This window comes from Anabas testudineus, chromosome 3, assembly GCF_900324465.2.
Source record: "Anabas testudineus chromosome 3, fAnaTes1.2, whole genome shotgun sequence".
In the NCBI taxonomy this organism is placed as follows: Eukaryota; Metazoa; Chordata; class Actinopteri; order Anabantiformes; family Anabantidae; genus Anabas; species Anabas testudineus.
The window spans coordinates 2,933,630-2,955,129 of record NC_046612.1 but is presented as its reverse complement, the minus strand read 5'-3'; the positions used below and the strand labels follow the sequence as shown (position 1 = coordinate 2,955,129).

The window sequence follows — 21,500 nt, the reverse complement described above, 5'->3', positions numbered from 1 at the left end:
TTTCTGCAAATAATTTTCTTTATTAATAAAAAATATTTGGATTATTTATTTAGGTGATTAACAAATCAACTCTTTTTCTGCCGTCCTACCATGGTATCTCTACAGCAACAGGTGCACAACAGGCAGAAAGTTAATTCACTTTTTCCACTGGAGAAATTTAAGCTAATTTATCGAAATAATTTCAACTCAACACATTATTGTGCATTCTAATAAAACTAATTAAAGGTTAAATTACATTACTGCAAATAAGAGTATTGAGATGAAAGAATATGAGCATATGGGAACCATATCATGGATTTTAAAAATATCATTGGGAATGATGTAATTGTTGGTGGTAAATAATGAAATTAATGATGGATGCATACTGTAGATTTAGCCAGTTTTTAACTAGTTCTCATGCACACACACAAGCCCACTGAGGCTAACACATCTAATTAGAACACAGCCAACATCATTTTCTATTAATCACTCCTGCTCTTGCTTTCACAAGACAAATACTTGTTGTTAGTTGACACCATGTATGTTAACATCCTAACTACAACTTGTAATATTATTATAGAGCAGTGGGAAAAGCCATTACTTTATTATTTGTGAATAGTTTGCAGTTTTTCAGGCCAGCTGTACAAACCTTGCAGCCTTTCAGTAAATTTACAAGTCGTGTAATTTCATGGGTCGCTTTCAAATTAAGTGACTAAATGTCTATTTATGGTTTTGAACAGTGTGTATGAGCAGTATAATTAATGTTAAGACAGTATAGAGCTGCTCCAGAGTTAACTCAAGACGAAGACCATAGATTTGACTTAAGAGTTACTTTACGAAACTCGTCTGTTATTTCTCACACATTATCACAGCTTCTGGGTTTGTAGCTTGGCAAGAGGGGGTCGTTTTTTGTTCACAAATATTGATGTTGTTGTCTACAACAACAAAAATACCTCAAAATGCCGTCATTAACTTCTGTTTTCACCTTAAAATGACTTTCAGAAAACTGCAACACTTCACTTCAGAGCCAGGAGGTTTGGATTCCCCTCGGCAGGACCAGCCAAGAAATAGCTTCTGTCTTCAGGGAAGGACAAGTGGGCCCTGGGTGGAATGAAGATAGATAGCTGATAGTTCATTAGCCAGTTAGGCAGAGGGAGGGGTATACCACAGAGGACTGCGGAAACTTGTTTCTCAGTGTTGCTAAGAGCCCATATTCCGGTGCAGGGCCAAGCAATGCTAGCAAAGGCTTAGTTGTTGTTGCACTCAGTCTCAGTCTAAGCAAACATTTTGTCTTTTCTCTGCTGGTATTCTGCCGCCTTAAGATATTTTTTTTCTGATGGGATGCATTGTTTCACATAAACAGATAACAATGGTAACTCAGTGTTGCAAGCATGGCCGTGGCAAGAACCGGTTTTGGCCCCGCAGTGGAAAAATAGTTGTTGCTTCTCTCCCCACAGCCTGAGTCCAGCCCCAGGCTTGGTTGTCCTCTAGAGATTTGCAGAACAGCACTTCAAAGACAGAGCCCCTCTTCTTACATACCGTATAGCCTATCTCCCCTCCCCTGCAATAAACACAAGAACTTAAGGAATTAATTAGGCCCATATACTGGATCAAACATTCAGCTCACTGATGATACCAGCAGTACAGTAATTGCATGTTGAGTGAATACCTTATCATGTGGGTTATCTTTGATGCTTATGTAGAAGCCTGCATTTCCTTTCCAGGATGAAGGATCACATGGACAATCGCCTGACCCCTCTCTTATTCGCTGATGGATATGGTTAGGGATATTTTGCTGGCTGTGCTCCTCACACTGAGGGACAGCACCACACCCCAGCAAAAATGCAAAGAAAAAGTTCCTTGATACACCAGCTGCTCCTTGAAGGCCTGTTCTTGAAAGATAGTTTCTGCCACCAGGGAAGCTCCCAAATTCATTTACCCGTGGCTCACATCAAAGAAGTAGAAGTTCGGGTAATCAGCGAAACATCACACAATCCTGTTTAAGTTAGGGGTAAAAAGGTGGAGTAGTTCTACAGTTTTGCATTTTATTTATGTTTGTGATAACTCGGGATGTTTTGTGCCTCACCTTTCCAGCCTTTGTTCCTGTCATCTAGTGTGTTTTTCGACCTCTTTCTTGGGCTATTTTTGGATACTTGTTGAAACTAATTCTGACCACACATTTGCCAAATCTGTCGTCTGTTTGTCTCAATTATTAAAGGTAGACTGGTGAAATTTTACCAGCTGTCCCTGCACTGTGCAACTAAGTACCTACCTGTGAGAATGACAATCTCAGGTGTTACTTCTCCTTCCTTTAATCTCATAACCCCCATATAAGCGTTTGCTGATTATAGATGCAGCATCAAATCACAGCCTGTACAGTCTATACTAATTATCTAGCTATGCCTGCCGTACTCCATCTGTCAATAAAGAGACTTGATTTATGACTGCTAATATGAGAGACAAGCTCTCTACAACATCCTATAGATGGATTGTATAGGAAATGTATGGGAAAACATTTGTCTTTCTTATTTTTCAATGCTATCCCCAGATAGGCTAGCCGGCTGTTATTGACTGAAGGACAAACAGCATGTCACAGCTTGTAGATTTGCTCTGAGGGGTTTTATCAGAAAACTAATTTAGTCAGATAACCGCGAAAACAGCATTATTGATTTGAATAAGCGTGCTGTTGGGACCTGGTTCTTCTTCAGGACATCTAACAGTGATATTTACTGATGGCCACATTTTAAGGCTATTTACTGATATTTATAAAATGACATAACAGTCCTGCAAAAGGAAAACAAGTCTGGAGTGGAACATAGCTGAAGTGGTCTGCCTTAAATTATAATTTCAGTCCCAAACGTCATGATCCTCCCTGCATTTTTGCAAACACATGGCAATGCAAATGTGTTTCACTCGCTGTGTTCAATTGAACTCAGAATGAGTATATATCTCCAATTTTTATATTATTATTATTATTAGTGTGGTGTTTTCTGCTTCACAAATCCTGATTGACAGATGAGAAAAACTATCTTTGACAAGGAGCTGAGAGATCATAACTTGGCTGTGAAGTAGCAGTGGCTGTAGGCAATGTTTAGAAGTACACACAAGCAGGATAAACATAAGGAAAGACCCTACCAGCCAGCCAGTAAAAGCTGTTTGCAGTTCTTCATTCAAGGCAAAATGCCCCCTCCACCTAATTATTCCCTCTTGATCTCTTAGTCCCGCTTTCTTTTTTCCTCTCATACACCATGAACAATTTATTTCTCTACCTACACCGCCTACGTGCCTCTTCCCCTCTTCTTTTTTCTTCCTTTTTTTTCTTTCATATGAACACACACACTCTCTAACAGCCCAGCCTCCCACTGTGTGCAGAATGTGCAGTGAAGCCACCCGTGCATCAGGCGAGGAAGCCAGCATAGCCAGCCTACCTACCATCTCACTATCTGCTGATCAAAGAGCTGCTAAACAGCCAGAAACTACAGCGGTTGCAAGAGAGGAACATGCACAGCAACACAATTAGCAAGCAGCACTTTTTTATATGCTGAATTCCACTCGTGATCCTTGACATTTTCATACACAAACACAGTCGTGTATGTAAGTGAATGCAAATTTGGAAAGTATGTATAAACAGAAATATCTCAAATAGTATTTAATACACTGCTCGTCCCCAAAAAAAAAAAAATTGCTCTAATATTTTGTTGGATCGCCTTTAGCTTTGATTACAGCACACATTCACGGTGTGAAAGTTTATGCAGTATCACAATATTTTGGTCCAGAGTTGCATTGATTTTCACCAAGATCTTGTTTTGATGATGGAGACTCGGACCAGGAGTCTTCTGGAGTCTTCTCCAGCACATCCCAAAGATTCTCAGTAGGGTTAAGGTCTGGACTCTGTGGTGGCCAATCCATGTGTGAAAATGCTGAGTCATGCTCCCTGAAACACGCTTTAATAATTTGAGCCCAGTGAATCCTGACATTGTCATGTTGGAATATGTCTGTGACACCAGGGAAGAAAAAGATCCACTGATTAATAACCTGGTCATTCAGTATATTCAGGTCGTCAGCTGACCTCATTCTTTGGTCTCATAACGTTGCTGAACCTCGACCTGACCAACTGCAGCAGCCCCAGATCATAGCACTGCTCCCACAGGCTTTTATAGTAGGCAATAGGCATGATGGGTGCATCACTTCACCTCCTCTCTTCTTCCCCTGATGCTCCATCACTCTGGAACAGGGTAAATCTGGACTCATCAGACCACATGACCTTCTTCCATTGGACAGTTCTTAACCCAGTTTTAGTAGTTTCATCAATCTCCTTTGATGTTTTCTTTGATTCACGTCAATAATATGAACCTTCTGAAACAGATTAACATCTTTTCGACAACCACAGGATGTGTCTTCAGACATGGTTGTTTAAGAAATGAGAAGCTACTCACTGCATCAGTTAGAGTTAAATAACTTGATGCCAGCTGAATAATATTCATCCATGCAGTAATTATCTAGTGGGAGGCTCGTACCTATTTGCTTAGTTAAATCCAGGTTTATTTTTGGATGGGCCGTGTCTGTCACACACACATAGTATATGCAGAGTAAGATCAATGGTGGTATTATCTGTAAGTGACAGCTCACAACAGCATCAATCAACCACTGATTTCTAATTAAAGTTGGTGAAGAGTCTTAACAGGGCGAGTAAGGGGAGAAGAAGAACGATCAAAGAGAATGCTGAGCAAATCCTGGCAGAGGAGAGACTTAAAGAAAGAGTGAGAGAGACACAACGTGAGTGAGAGAAAGGCAGGGAAGAGGTTAACAAGAGGAGTAGATGGACAGAGCAAGAAGAGAGGCTGTAGGCCTACAAAGAGAGAAAGAGATGGAGATTGGCGCGAGTAGAAACAAAAAGATCCCCCATGTATTCAGGCTTCTTTGGAAATTAACTGTCTCAGCACTAAGTGAAGTAGCAGCTATTGTCATTGAAGAAGTCACACACACAGCTGGCAGCGAAACAGAGGTTAACTAATATCAATAACAATTTATCAGCTGCAGTATTCACTGCCTTTGGCTCAGCATATCCACACCTACAACTGGTTAAAACAAAAACCAAATAAACAAACCTACAGTCTTAGGAACAGTCCCTTAGTCTGTTTGGTGTGAGAGAGAATTTAAAATGCTAAATCATCCTGATTCATGAGACAGTGCCATTGTTTGAGTGCCAGAGAGTTTGGACAATCATGAAAAGGTACTGTTTATCGAATTTAATGTTGTTTTATATTTCATTTTAGTTTATTTTAGTAGTATCAAAATTTAAATGCCATAAAACAGACATGAAGCTAAAGCTAATATGAAAACTTAAATACTAGGAACTCTATAAGCTTCTTAATATCTGATCATTGGAATGAGATTGTGTATGTTAACAGAAGACCTCATTCATCTTTTCATAATTGAAAATAAGAATTTATAAACATAAAACACCTGCTCACATTCCCATGATGCCATTCACTTATGGTGGACGTGACTTAATTCATCACTTCATTGCTGTAAATATATCAGCACCGGACTGTCAGGATGAAACGACGAAAGACAAACAGACGTTTGTGATGGCAAAGAGTCATTAATGAGATGTTTGTGAGAGAACAGTCATTTGAAACATAATAATTTAAATGGAGAGCATTTTTTCATAACGTTCTTTACACTAAATTCAATGCCAGGACATTTCTGGGAGCGGTGCCAGGTGGGGGTGAGCCACAAATCTTGGGAATGTGTTTGGGAAAAAGGCTAAGGCTAAGAAAAAGGCTCCTTCACTGTAAAATGTTTCCCTGCCACAGCTTATTCAAGTGTGCCCTCCAATGGAGAAAAGCAGGTCATGTTGATAAAATAGACTCTACTGCCAGATGTTTATGTGAGACTTGGTTATTTTCCCACCTGTATTTTATCTCTACAAAACATTTTTCACTGTGAATTTTCTCTACCTGCTTATTGGGATCTCAGCCAATAAGATCCAAACAACACAGGTGTATTTTATGAAGCCACTCCACAGTTAAACTCTGAAATTACACACACTTCTATCAAACAGTGAACAAGTTAAATATTTTAGTGAACAAGTCTTCACCTGCTGCAGGAAAGAAAAAATCAAAACCAACTTCCTCAAAGTGAAATTAGCGACCCAATAGTTTTTACTTCCTAAAGTTTTAAAGCCTTAATTCTAACACTCTGAAAACAATCAGAATAAGCACAAACTTCATTTGTAGCATATGTTCGTTAATGACACGTCTTATTGCAGTTTTTGGAAAGGTCGCTGAATGATTGCGAGGTTCTAATCCAAATGCTAATTCAGTAACTGATTGGAAAAGTGCAATAATGTGATGATAATAATATGCAGATGAGTTCTCATCAGATCTGTCTATCCATTAATGAGATGATATTTGAGTGCACTGTGTGTGTGTGTGTGTGTGTGTGTGTGTGTGTGTGTGTGTGTGTGTGTGTGTGTGTGTGTGTGTGTGTGTGTGTGTGTGTGTGTGTGTGTATGTGTGTGTCTGTCAGTACTGACAGGCTGCATGCATATGTACAGAATATGTGTGTGAAAGAGTGCACATTCACTTTCATCAGAATATTTAGCATATTAATGTTCAATCAGTCTACCACTGCACTAATGCAAAGTTTGATTAAGACATCCCATAGTTGATAATTAACAGTACATGACCAGTTCCTCTTATCTTAGAAGTTTTTGAGCAGTGAAGCCTGAAAAGGTTGTTTGTAAATGTACATGTCAGGAGTACGTTGTAATGCAGCATTGCATAGGTACTGTGTACGTAATGTTTTGACGGTCGGCCTCAGTCTTTCCTGTGTGGAAGCTGAATGCATTTCTCACGTTGGCATGAGTTTCCTGTCGCTGCTGTGGTTTCCATTCACTCCCCCTGAATATACTCGGTCAGTTTTTGTCCAAGAGATGCAAAGAGCCTGAGGAGAGTAGTGCTTGTTGGGATCTCAGCCAATAAGAATCCAAGCAACCCAGAAATAGTATACAGCCTAGCTTAAATTTGTTACTTACTTCAATAATACAATTCATGCACTACTGTAGGTTTACTACTTGAATTATTATTAAAGTGTAAAATTCCCAACTTTAATGGATTTGACCCAGAGCAAAACACACAATGAAGTGTCACACACATAAGTCTGACATTTTACTGCAGAATCTGTACTTTTACTTACTTTTTTCTAAATACTTGTTCCAAAGTAACTTTTGTGTTTGGACAGGGGACAAATGTCAAAGCAGTAAAACACAATTCGTATGCACCTGCAGGCTTTTATTCATGATGCTGAACTGAGAAGTGAACTGTTTCATCTGCCCTGTGCCACAGCATCAGCCTGAGGATAAATGATGCTCCATGTTGTCAAACACACTGTGTCACTAAATAAAATCCCACCCATATCCAACCAAACCACAATTCAAACCAAGTTTTTGTTCGGGTGTAGATCACCAAACATTAATGATTTTGTGATGCCATTAAATTCCTGAACTTCACTGACACTGAATAGAGAGTTGCATTGCATCATCTCAAAAGAACCAACATAACATAAGGACAGATTTTTTTTTTTGTGTAATTTCAGAGTGTGTATACATTTCTGCCCAGTACTCAAATGGAAAATGATTTTTCTTTCATCCTGGGACCCCAATGCCCATTAAAATGTGATGAAACAGAGTGTAACTGCTAGTCGGTCTAAAATTTTGGAAAATTCTAAAAATTTAAGAGGAGGATATATGATAGAGTAAGTCAGTGCATTTAAGTTAAGTTGAGACAAACTGCACTGAATGAGAAATCAGAGCTGATCGCTGCCAACAGTACCTAGCATTTAGTCAACATTTATTCAGTCTTCGTGTGAGGCCTGTTGGGGGGTGGGGGGGCAGCTTTCCTTAACAAAAACATCACACACATTTAAACTGAGCCAAATTCGACTAACATGCATCTGCAGACAGTTCCAGTCTAATTTGGCAGAATTGTGTGAGCAGTTTCTCTGCGAATGTCCTCTCATTCAGCACAGCCAATGCAAATTCACTGGCACGCACTGAAGAAAACCTTCAGTTTTACACCAGGGATCACAAAAGGGAAAGTTTACTCTGAATGATGAAGAACCACTGGAGGGCAACAAACACCACACAGAGTTCCTGTGATCTTTAGTAGATTTTTCAAATAAATTTGTATATAATCAGAACTTGAATAGAAATTTATTTATTTATTTAGATTAGACTTTTTATTTCTTCATTCTGTTTTAACTTTATAATAACGATATTCCAACAAAGAACAATGTTGAACGATAAAAAATGCTGCTCTGTCCTCTCTTAAACTACGATTACTACAAATACTATGAATACAGTAATAATTAAGTGAATGCAATATTTGTATATATATATATATATATATAACGATGATTATAAGTGGTGATATCCAGTATGTAGGTCTCCCATTTCTGTGCAGTTCCACATAACAGTAGTATAGTGACATCTAGTGGAAACAAGTCAGTCAATCCACCACTCTTTCATTTACAATAATTGGTGTTGCAAACTTAATCACACAGTGTTCCATGTGTGTTCAAATATCACAAATAGCCAACAAAGCTGTGAGACACAAAGTACGATAAAATAGCAAATCCTGTCCCTCACAGTGCTCATGCAGTAAATACCAACGTGATGAAGGTCATGATGTTGCAGCTTTTTCAAACACCACAGTTTGTCTCTCTGAAGGAACATTCTGTAATCTTTAAGTAAACTCGTGACTTTTCCTCTGCTACAATCCAAGAACCAAACTGCAGCCTGGTATTACTCACATATTAGAAAAGTCTGTTCAGTATTAACATGCGGAAACAGCAGAGATACTTGCTGAAATCACAAATTGTTTATTTCCCATGTTCACTTCATGTTTGACAAGATTAATTCCTTTAATAAACACCAGGTAACACAATGCAGCACTGTTCAGTCCAGTGTAAAATACATAAGTGGGACCATTATTTAATAATACGTAAACATTGTTTACTAGTTCCCTTTACCCAAGTGCACATGCACACATACCTACATCCTCTGGTATCTCTACATACAGTGGGCTTTATCCCAGTAAAAACTATTACACAGTGACTACATGAGGAAATGTTTAACATGGTTGCATCCTTTAAAAAACTTGCTTATTGTTGTCATAAAAGTTATTTATCTAAAAATAAAATCCTACATTATTATAACATGATTGTTTGCTGTAAGCAATTTATTACTTCACGTGGAGTAAGATATAAAAAAAGAAATAAAATAAATCAATTTTGTTTTAAATATCTAAGCAGCCTATACACAGTATATAATAGTAATGTTTTGTGACAGCAGAGCTGTTTCTTTAAGGCTCTAACCGGAAACCTAAATCTTTTTTTTTTCAGTTCTAAACCTAAATGACAAATGATGAACATAATAAATGAACTTTAACTTTATTCGTGCGCTTATTTGACAAAAGTGAGTTCAAGGTTTTGACTCTGGCCCATTCTGGATTTGAGATTTCTAGCCCACTGTTTCCAAAACCAAGCCTGGTGTGTTTCACAGTTCAGTCCGTCTTCATTCAGTTTTCTCAGGGGGAACGACTTCCATCAGCAGCTGGAGATGCATGGTGATGGGTCCTACAGGGAAGTTAAGGTCAAAGGTCACATTAAAATGTGGGTCCTGATTTACTAACATCTCACATAGTGAGTACTAAATTGCGTGTGTGGAGTTGCTCATGTTTAAATGAGTTTTTCTTAATCATTCCAAATATACCAACACAAGTGGTAATGACGCATTCTGGACCCATTCAACTCCTACACATATCTCCTACTCCTTCAAACAACAGCAGCCTACAATGCACAAGCTGATTGCACCTGCCTTTCAAAGGTATTAAATTCAGATGCAATCACAGTGTGCACTCTAAGTAGATCGGCTTGTGCCATTTTATGTGGGTATTAGTACACACAGACCTTTAGTAAGTCAGAACAACCTGATTCTGGATTTAATTAATTAGTTTTCTCTATTTTATTATGTATTATTATCACTTTTCACTCTCTACCTACAGTCAGAAACATTTTGAGATAAACTTACTCATGATTTTTCGTGCCCAGTTGACCTTCAGGTGGACAAAAGGGTAGTAGAGCAAAAGTCCACCGAAAATGAAAATAGTGCAGTAGAGATACTCCAGCTGTGGCTTATCAATGATGGGAGCCAGGACTAAGTAGCAGGACACCAGGACCATTAGGACCGGTATGACAATCGGCACCTGTAGAGAAGAAACATAATTACACAGAATCCAGTATTTAGTTTTTACTTTACTTTATTGAATTCCACTGAAGACACTATGATGAATTATAGTTTGTTTCAGGTTATATGGACGATTCTCAATAAAGGACTTTTATATGGTAATTTTTCTTTGTGGTACTTTCACTTAAGTGATCTGAATACTTTCACCAACACTGCTTAAAAGTGATTGATTGTACAGATTGCAGTTTCATATAAATAACTATTCCAAACGTATTCTTCTGTAAAAAGTATTCAAATGACTTTAAACTGTGATGAATAAGCCTCACCTTCACTGGCCTGTGCAGCTCCTTCTTTGTGAAACGCATGACTATGAGACAGAGCGCTGTCATACCATAGAACATCCACTGAGCAAAGCTGAAGTAGTTAATGAGGGTGTTTATGTCGGCTGGCATAATGTAGATAATAGCCAGAAGACCCTAAAACAGTAAGACAAAAAGAGAAAACGAGTAGTCACTAATTCTGATCAATCAACATTAAACATCTATACTTAATTAAACAAGCAACTTTTAAAGGTTACAAACCTTCCTCAACACACATTAAAGAGGCCAGATGATAAAACTAAATAGAAATATATACAGTATGAACTGACTCCTTGAATATACAGGACTCACATTGAATATTAAAGCAGGAGCTGGGGTGTAGCGCTTCAGACTAATGTAGGATAAGATTTTTACCATGTGGCCCTCTCTACCAGATACATAGGCCAGTCTGTGGGAAAGAAAGATAGAGCAATTTCTGTTTTATTTCTCATTCACACAGAAATGCAAAACAACTTGTTTTGCACATGCAGACAGAAAAATTAAATTGTATTCTTAAATGTGTGTAAGTCCTGTTTAATGTGTGTGTTTCACCTGCCAGCTGTGAAGCAGCTTCCATTGGCCGAACCGAACGTGGAAAAGACGACAAACAGAGGAACGATCCACGACATCGGGTGAAGGACCCTGTCTCCAAAAGTCTAAAGAGGAAGACTTGTCTCTGTTAATATTTCATTTAAACCTACACTGACATGTCATTACAAATTCACTACTTTTGCATTTACATGGGAAACTTCTGTGTTTCTTACCACAGCAACAGCTGGAGACAGCAGCAGCTCATTGGTGGTCATAACAGTGAAGTAAGCAACGTTGACCATCACGTAGCACACACCAACCAAAGGGATCCCAATGATGATGGCCAGTGGCAAGTTCCTGAGGATGTGACAAAAAAAAATCTACTGAAGGAGGAAGTGCACTTTGTGTAGGTGCTGGGTTTTACACATGCTGCTGGAACTTTTTATTCTCACCATGATACAAAAGTCACATTTACAGACACCAGGCTGATTTTTTGAGTTTGAGTTTTTCAACAAACACATAATTTCATCACCTGTTATGTGATTTTAAAACTGTTACTAAGGCTTTGGATACACACATTTTGAAACTGATAGTTCACCTGTATGGGTTTATCAGCTCCTCTGTGATGAAATTCAGCTGATTCCTAAGAAAACAACACAATTTTAAAAAAACAAACAAACAAAAACAGCAGCATACGGCCATGTAAAGCCACACAAACCTGTGATAAAATCAGATTACAACAGCTGTTAGTCAATCTCTCTTAGAAGTCGCAGGGGTGCCACTCATATCTACCACTAAACAAAAGGCAGGTTACACTCCCAGCTGGTCACCAGTATGTCTTAGGGCAATTTAGAATCACGCGTTAACTGCATGTCTTTGAACTGATGGAGGAAACACTCACTTATTGTTGTTGTTAAGTTATTAATCTTAAAATAAAATCCTGTCTTATCATCACAGGATTGTTTGCTGTTAGCAATTTATTACTTCACGTGGAGTAAGATATCAAAAAAGAAAAAATCTCATGGATCATGATGGCTGCCCTCACACACCCACTATGTTGGATCTGAGAGAACTTTATTCTCCTAGTTAAGTGTGTCTATAACTTTACCACATGAAATATAACATTAAGACTCTCTGAGGGCTGGATTCACACACATAGATACATGGAAAGAGGTCAGATAGCAGCTGAAAAGCAGACTGGTGTTTTACTGTCTTGTCAAGTATCGTCTGCAAAGCCATTTCTCTCTGGGTTTAATAAAGCTGGATACCTGGATATAGCTGAGACTGCAAACCGTACTTCTTATACTGAGTCAGTAAAGCAAGAAAGAAAATACACTTTAGTGGATTATTTTATAGAGATGATTAGGAAATCCAATATATTCTGTTCTCTGGACAAAATGAAATCAAATACAACTGTTACCATCCATCATAAGCCCAAAGTCCGTTATAAAAAGCAAGTCCGATGGCTCCAAATGACTGCGCTGTGCCGTCGAATGCATTTGTCAGATTCTCAGTGTTTCCTGGATACAAACACACAACAAGACATAAATAAATATTCATATCATTACTGAATGTTTCATTATTGGACTGGTATATCCACAGTAACACTCTGATAAGAAGGCCCACCTTGTGCCAGCAGAACAATTCCTGCTACAACTATGATAAGAATGATTAAAAGTTTGGCTGCAGTGAAGAAGTTCTGCACGTAACTGGCCAGTTTGACACTCAAAGAGTTGACGGTGACAATAACCACTGAGAAGAGAAGAGAAACACAATAATACACATTATAATATTCTTATTGTTACATTTAAAAGGAATTAATCTCTTAAGATTTATAACACTTTTATCATGGCTCTGTGACGATAACACCTGTTGTTGGAGTCATTGTGTTTTCAGGTTGTTCGCCCCGTTCCAGTGAACGCGATATCTCAGGAACATCTTAAGGGAATTTATTCCAATTTGGCACAAATGTCCAATTAGACGCCTGATTTCTGTGGCCAAAGATCAAGGTCATTGTGTTCATCCTAATTCGTGTCAACACAATATCTCAGAGAGAGTCAATAATGGCCCAACACACCAGTTCCTCACATCCACTTTAAAAGCAGAGCCCCTAGTGTCCACACCATTCCTCTTCTCTGGCACAATCCCATTCACCAAAACCAAGTGCAGTGTTTGGACGAATGCTGGCATTACACCTGCAGACAGCTGGAGCCCATCAGGTGTAATTTTTGGCTAAATGGATGTTATCACAATATTGACATATATGATTCCACTGAATTAATTTCAGCCAGAAACATGCTATCTTCACACAGACACTGGAAAGTCCTGATTGAGAGCTCCGTGCCAAATTTGAAGGTATTGTATATACCTGAGATATTATACCTGAGATATTGTGTTTACAAAAAAAAGACAAACAGGTCTGTTGCTGATGCAGAGGTGCCATGAGATATTTCAGATTTAGTTTTTTCATAAATATAATATCACTTTAGCATGGTTACATTTACATTTTGTCATACAGTGTACTGTGTAGGAGTTTCTGAGTTCTAGAGTTTCTGTTCACACACACGAGACAAAGAAAATGCTTCAACAGGATATGTGATCAATAACTTTAAACCTTGGAACCTGTAAAATCTGAAACTTACATATAGCTGCAGCTGCCAGACACTTAGAAACAACTTCAGGAGGAGTGCAGTCAGGGTAGAAAGGAGTGGAGGCATATTTAGCAAAGCTCAGCGTGATGATGGCGAAGGAGGAGGGCTTCAACACCATCACAGTGGTCCAGGAGAAAAGGTAGGCCGGGATGGGGCCATAAGCCTCCATTAAATAGGAATACTCTCCTCCAGATTTGGTGATCATGGTGCCAAGCTCAGCGTAGCAGAGCGCTCCTGTGGAGACACATGCAGAAATAGACAGGAAGGAGTGGAGTATAAGGTAACAAGTGAGAGTTTATGTGAAACATTACAACTTTTATATTTAGCTGTAGATTATGGGAAAGGAAATTCAGTTGTTTAGTAGAAGAGGAATTCTAAATGATTTTATCAGATTCGATATTTCCCCTGGGATTTCATTTGATAGTACAAGGACAAACTGCCGGAGTTTATAATGTTTAATCACACTTAACGTGTGTGATAAAGATGGTTACTTAACACTTTTTAGACTGGTTAACCAGCCTTTATGTGTCCAATAAACATTAATATTTACCGCTTTTAAAATAAAGAACAAAGTCCAGTGTAGCTAAAAGTTAACAAAGATCCCAGAGAGAAGCTCCATTGTTAAATATGACAACAGTCATTTACAGCAACAATTCAGTCCACTTTTACTCGTGAGCAAAGGCGGGGGGGGGGGGGGGGGGGGGTTATTCAATTCTGCTACCTTTGAGGGAGCTGAGACTCTCTGGGACTCATTGAGTTGGATCACGCATGTTGTTGTTCCTGCAGTGTGTGTACATCAACCATTGAATCTGATAAATCAATTGATCAGTTTTACCACTACTTTTTATAATCAGCCCAATGACAGTTCATGACTCATAGCATCATGTTTTATAACCTTACAATGATAAAATTAATGATTTGCTTGTCACTTTCTCAGAAACTACATAAAGATCCAACATCTCCCAACAATGGTGATACTACATGGCGATTCCTTTGCCCTTAAAAAAAAAACACTTTTCTACTCTTTTGTACTCACATCTCTTGAAACAGAGTTTTTTGATAGCACTTTGCTTGATGTTTTTTCTCCTTGACTTAGATTTTGTTCGCTTGCCTTGCTCCTCACTTGTAAGTCGCTTTGGATAAAAGCATCTGCTAAAAGACTAAATGTAAATTAAATTAACTAATTGAGGTAGATTATTATTAAGAGAACTTTCAATTTCTCTGCCATGTATACACATTACCAGGTTTTAATTGGTTCTTTCCAAGAGACCAAGTGTATAACAAAGTCTGCAGAAACCTGCCACTTTCAGCAGACAGGATGAAAAGAGAGATCGTTACCCACCCAAAATCAACACAATCAACACACAAGTGCCCTGTAAACATCTAAATAAGTCACTTTTCACTGTTTATTTTTTAATTCAGACAGTTTGCAGTGTGAAAAGGAGCATTTTATCTGTCTGTGTCTCTTTCATAGTGCTGTCAAAAATCTGTGAATGATGAGTCTTCCATGCACACAAAAGTTGGTTATGGAGTTCCACAGGGTTCTGTGCTCGGGCAGATTCTTTTCACTCTATGTACTGTATGTTCCCGTTAGGCAATATTATTAGGAAACACTATGCAGATGATACCAGGCTATATTTATCTATAAAACCATAAGAAACTACAGGCTACTGATCAAGCTGCATGTCCTGTAATTTTCTTCTCCTATATTCCGACAAGACAGAGGTTATTTTGTTTGGTGCTAAAATAATAAAATAAGACATAATGCCTAATTATATTCTTATCCAAGAGGATATAACATTGGTCTCAACTAAAACTATGAAATATCCCAGTTATCCTTGACCAGGATATCTCCTTTACTTCATACATAAAAGAAATCTCTAGAACTGCCTTCATCCACCTGAGTAATATTAGTAAAATTAGGAGCATCCTGTCTCAAAGTGATGCTGAATAACTATTCCATGCATTTGTAACTACACTGTAAAGTGAGGTGACTTCTTAGTAACTAAGAAGTCTGTGGAATGACTTTATGGGAACTGTTCACACCAGACATCCTAAGAATATGTGCAAGCTGAAACTGTGTGTTCAGTAAAGACATGAAAGATCATGTCTGCCTGTGTTTTATCAGCTTAGAAATATTCTGTTTGTTGATATCAGATCACATTTCAGGACCAGTTTATGCAGAAAACCAGGAAAGAACAAATGGTGCCGTTACTTTTTCTTGTGACTGTATGAAAGTTTCACAATAGGTGACACTGGTAGTCTCATATCTACAATTGTGAATAATCGTTTATACAGTGTCTCAGAGGAGGATCATGATGAGGTACATGTAGGTTCACACATTATTAGTATTGTGATGGAAATTAGTTCAACTAGCAGGTGATGCACTCAGACCCCTGCAGTCCTACCTAACTTAGGAAATTATTTTTTATGAGTGGAAAGGGATATTACATAGACAATAAAGCTGCACCACTCTAATGCTGAATAAAGTGGTGTTTTGATTGTAATTCACTTCTCACCCAGAGTGGCTAACACGCCACAGGCCGCCCAGATGAGGAGGCAGGGTCCCACAGCTCCAGAGTACAGCAGAACAGACTTTGGAGAAATGAAGATGCCTGAGCCGATCATGGTCCCCACGATCAGACAGATCCCACTCACCAGACCAACCTGAGCACACAGAACAACAGAAATCAATTAATTCAGTGCACATATTTAAACATTGCTGAAGGATTTATTCAGTAAAATTTACTTTGCAGCTAGTTTCAAGAAAACATCATCTTTACATCATTACATTTTACGTTTAACCATACTGGGATTTACATTGTGTAAAGTACAAGTATTATACTATTTCTATGATGCTATTTGATGCACAAATAGACAATGTTGTAAATGCTTCAGCCATAGTGTAAAATATAAATGTAGTACCACTGACATTTAATTGTAGCATCACTAGCCTCGTGCCACCTGTATAATCCATGTATTTCTAATGTGTCAGAAAAACCTGTTAATATAATGCACTCTACCACCCACTACAGCCTCAGCAATAAACACACTGTATAGTAGAATCATTGCCTTTCTTTTAACAAAAACTGAGAAATTATAACATAACATACATGTAGAATTCATTCTACAGGAGCTGCTGCATTGGAGTGAATTAGCAGGTCAAACTTGGCTTTATCTAACTAATGACATCAACCATTGTCATGTTTTATTGCTAATTAACCTATTTCACTAACACACTAAACATAAGATGCTGAAACTATAAACATTTAGTCTGCTAAACATCTGCTAAACACGGTCTGTGCATGTTTGCATGGATGTGTGTTTAGCTCAAAGCATCACTCCACATCAATATGTCCCACAGAGACACTGGCACGGCTGTAAATGTTCTTATCTGAATACACATCATGTGAGTCACTGTTAATTGGAATGGATGCTTCAGAGAAATTCAAATCCATCCCCTACCACATGCACTCATCCCTTTTATTTCCATCCTGACAAACCATATGTCACATTAAATATGATGCAGGATACGTAGATGGTGGTAATTCTTAATTGTTTAGAAAAATTGTCATAGTCATGCTGTTTTGTTCAGTGAAACCCTTTCAGGGCTTAGGGAGCTTAGGGGACTTGGAGAGCACCAGTGAGTGGCTCATTGTGGAGCTAATATGAAGAGATAGTTGCAGTGGTACAGCCTGGTACTCAGTCTCAGCCTCAGGTACAGATGGTGGGATCCTACAGTGTGAACGTCTCATGAGACTCATTCTCAGGAAAACACATGCACACATACAGACAGATACACACACACACACACACACACACACACACACACACACACACACACACACACTCACATCTTTCTGAAGCACAGTGGCCTTCACAGGCTTCTCGTCTTTAGTGTGAGAGACGATGCTGGGGCTGGTGGAGCCATTCTGTGACTCCTTCCTCTTCTTAATGCTGTCGTCATCCATTTCAGTCTGCCGGTGCAACAGAAAACACAAAAGCATGCGCAAATCTTACACATCATATGTTAATTTTTACAGGACAAGCTGCAGTGGCTTGTACTATATAGCACAGTTATCTAATCTAATCGTTAAAGGTCATCATACTGCACTGAAGTTATGAAATGTGTGAAAAGGTTTACGAGGAAACCTGCAGCACAGTTTCCTTTCTTTTAGCCAAACAATGAGGCTCACACAAGAAAAACAACTCAGTGAAAATCCCCACAAAATCTAATTTACTGAATTTACACCAGTAATCCTATGAGCCTAATAACTGCATTAATGTAAGAGGCACTGATTCAGACTCTGACTCTGACACCCAGAGGTTCACAGATGAGGACTGTTTCACTGCATCGCAGCAAGTCTGAGGCACAGATTTGGACCAACCAACTGATATGTCGCAGCACTAATGGTCAGTGAAGTAGGGTTCAGCCTTTTAGAGACTTCATGTACTGAAAAGCAGCTAAAAGTCTTTATTCTGGTTTAAGTGGATTTTGACTTTACTGTGAGAGGAATTCCAAGAAGTTATGCTCCTTATGTAAACCATTGTTTCTGTAGAGATTCAAAGTCAAATCACTGCACAATCCACTGCATTCATGTACCATTTTACTCGTTTAACATCTAATATCTATATTTGTTAGTTAAAAACCATTCTGACCACTGTTTCGTACAGTAAGCCTCAACAATTCTCTGTGTTACCTGAAAGATCAGATAAGTTTTATGGATGTGTGTTTGAAAATGAGTGTGATTAGATTAGCTTCGTTTGTATCACTCCAATGATAATGATAACAACATTTATCTAGCTCACACTGTGATCTCATCCAGTCAAATTCATACAGAATACCCACATGCATTTTTCCCCACACTACATTTATTTACAGGTGACTTTAGGATTTTAACACAGATAGTTGAGACAGAACGGTAATCATCACTCTTCATGATGATGAGGAGTCATAATCCTTCTTAATGTTTGCATAATGTTTGTGTAAATGTCTAACAAACATCACAACAACTTGTCTAATTCAAATTCTTGACTGTATTGAAAAGCACAATAACTTTGATCATGTAATATTTGATACACATTAATAAATAAAAGCTTCAACAAACTTTTTACTTACGTACACTTGGAGTAAAACCACCTCAGCGACGCTCCATGAACCTTGAATGTTGCTGTTTTTACCTTTTTTTTTATCAAACCCACTCACAGTGATTCGAACCCTCCAATGACAGTGATCCAAGTTAAATGAAGGAGAGCAGGAATGTCTCATGCAAATGAAAACCTGGGGCTCCCTAAAGCTGAGCCCACTCCCCCAGTGGGAGGTTCCCAAGTCTAATTGGACATTCATGAACGAAAGGGAGGCGGGTGAAGACAGGAAAGGAGAGAAAAGCAAAGATGTGAGTTAGTGAAATCCTCTGATCAGAGGTCAGAGGGGAGGTGTCCCTCAGGTAACAGGACATTTCCATATATTCTTTTTGTTTGGATTTTGGACACAGTACATTCATATTGTCCCACTTTACAGCTAATGCCTGATGGTTTATTGAGGTATAGTCCAGCAATGCTGCAGCTGAAGATTCTCCAGGTGCTCCCAAAGTTTAAATAGTCTAATCCCAGCAAATATAAGACGTTTTGTCAGTTTCGGTTTTCAAAGCAAAACTCTAAAATGTCCTCTCTTAGCTTTCCTAGTCTGACTTCCTTCACAATGCCTCTTTGATAAGGATATATGACACCCCTGCATGTGTGTGTGTCCGTGTGCACATTTGTGTGTGTTTATGTCTTACATTCTCCTACTACTCTCCCCCTCCTCCTCTCCTCTCTCCAAAGGTCTGTCCCTATTAGAGAAGTGGCCTTTTTCACTGTTATGTTCAGAGTTGGTGTTTATTATCAGAATTTATTTCACATCTTACCACTTTAGCACCAATTCTCTTGAAGTCAGGTTTCTGCTTTGTTGCCCTCTGCTAATGCATGTGTCTAAGCTCCAGCTTATCACTACAGCTTTTAAAACAAGAAGGGGTCAAGCTGGGTACGAGAAGAATTAGTGTGAATTATTTTGAACAGACAGTGTGATGTATCTGCAGAGTGTTTGCAGTTCAGATTGCACCAAATGAACAAAATAGAAGGTGAGAATAACTTTAATTATTATGACGTTTACACAGTGCAGTGTTATTTTATACTAATGACATAATTGTCTGGTACTTCCTGTTGATTTGTACTGTACCTTTGACTCCTGCTGGTGGCTGCAGCTCTAGAGACACCAGCTGAAATAGAGACAGCTTTGCCTGCTCCTGGTAATCTGCTCACACAATAACACATTTTCATATGAACTCAGTAACCCAAGAACAAGAATTTATGACCAATACGAGAGTTCAGGTTTTACACACACATTCACTAGAGCTTAGCATCTCACTAAGTGCATTTACAGCAACAAATACAATCTTAGTAAGACTCTGTTTGTGATCATTCGGTTCATTTTCAGTTCAAATGTTAAAAACTGTTTTATATTATATTATATTTTGATACACCAAGATGGTAAAGAGGAAATAAAACCCATCTGTATTGAAACAAATTCACTTCCCTCAAAAAATAAGTTTTAAACTTATTATTTCTTATTGTAGCTCTGATATGTAAAAGAACAATCATTACATCAACAACAGTATAGAGAAGAAATAGATAATAACTTTCAATGATTTAAAGTGTTAACAAAATACTGTATCATGTTACGATTATTGATGCATTCATGTGCACATCACTTTACCATAAATGTAAAGCTGATTTTAATTTCTGTGTGGTAGCTTATGAATTTCAGTTCATATATTGTCCTAGTACAATAAAACTTTAACTAACTGTAACTAATGACTGAAGAAATCAAGTAAATGAAGGTGAATAAAAAGCTGAATATACTGCAGAAGGCTAGAAGTACGTAAGCATCTAAGGAGACAACACAGCGTACCACTGTAAATTCTTTACTGAAGTTGAAGTACTAAGTACATGCATTAAAAAGTGTGTTGTAAAAGTATTGAACTGATTTGTTTTACATGTGACTCATAACAAAAGTTTCTGCATCTAAAATATCTTAAGGACAGAACCACTTTAAAAATCCTCTCTCTGAAAATAAAGAAATGTAAAAAGTAATATATTTTTAAAAATTGAAAGAGATTGCTGCTACCTGGAGTAAACCACTTTATGACAGGTGATTAATTCACAATGATACATCATAAATGATTAGCTGATTGTTATCCTCCTGCCAACAGGTGGTGAGAGCAGCTTGTGTCCACTGTACAGTGAGATTCATGCACTGCAAGTCTACAGATCCGTATCACACCACCTCCTCTCAGCTTTGTCTCAAAAGCCAACACTATTCTGTGCACATGCAATAACAAATATATCCAACCTTACTTCCTTAATCCTTATTTCTAAATGCAGCATGATTGCCTCAGATAGTGCTGTCAGTTTTTATCGTATTTGGTTTGTATACTTGTGTCACTTCACCATTGATGAGCATGGATGTGACCCATATCAATGATTGCTGCTGAGATTTGCTGAAGTGATTGTTAATGACCTTATTGTACAAATAACCACTAGTTTGAGGTACTGGAGTAATCAGACACAAGTGATTCAGACAGAATGGGTTTTAGTGTGACAACAACAGAAGATACAAAGGACATGAGGGTGAAGAGCCTCTCAGACAGGTGGAGAGTAAGGTGTACAGCCTGTCATCTAGAACATCTA

At 38.2% G+C, this 21,500-nt stretch overlaps 1 protein-coding gene across 2 annotated transcripts; it reads right to left on the bottom strand.

The window, feature by feature from the left end:
- Positions 1 to 8,914: 8,914 nt before the first annotated feature.
- Positions 8,915 to 19,015, bottom strand: slc7a9 (solute carrier family 7 member 9). 2 transcript variants are annotated; one of them, XM_026377569.1, is made up of 13 exons: positions 18,892 to 19,015; positions 17,627 to 17,749; positions 16,292 to 16,439; positions 13,764 to 14,006; positions 12,748 to 12,873; positions 12,542 to 12,641; positions 11,720 to 11,764; positions 11,355 to 11,478; positions 11,143 to 11,246; positions 10,903 to 10,999; positions 10,558 to 10,707; positions 10,076 to 10,250; positions 8,915 to 9,621 (listed from the first exon to the last, which is right to left on the bottom strand). In XM_026377569.1, exons 2-13 carry the CDS (start codon positions 17,741 to 17,743, stop codon positions 9,560 to 9,562), a joined length of 1,491 nt encoding a protein of 496 aa, XP_026233354.1. In that variant the 5' UTR covers positions 17,744 to 17,749; positions 18,892 to 19,015; the 3' UTR covers positions 8,915 to 9,559. The 2 variants fall into 2 exon arrangements, with proteins under 2 accessions (XP_026233354.1, XP_026233355.1); XM_026377570.1 differs by having other exon boundaries at positions 18,896 to 19,012.
- Between the last annotated feature and the right edge of the window lie 2,485 nt (positions 19,016 to 21,500).

Excerpts from the sequence above, each read along its gene's own strand:
- slc7a9 (XM_026377569.1), bottom strand. The coding sequence starts at position 17,743 with ATGGATGACGACAGCATTAAGAAGAGGAAGGAGTCACAGAATGGCTCC. Across the intron at positions 11,765-12,541 it reads CTTTGGGCTTATGATGGATG|GAATCAGCTGAATTTCATCA; the intron begins GTAACAGTTGTA and ends TTGTTTTCTTAG. Across the intron at positions 9,622-10,075 it reads CTGGGCACGAAAAATCATGA|GACCCATCACCATGCATCTC; the intron begins GTAAGTTTATCT and ends ACTTCCCTGTAG.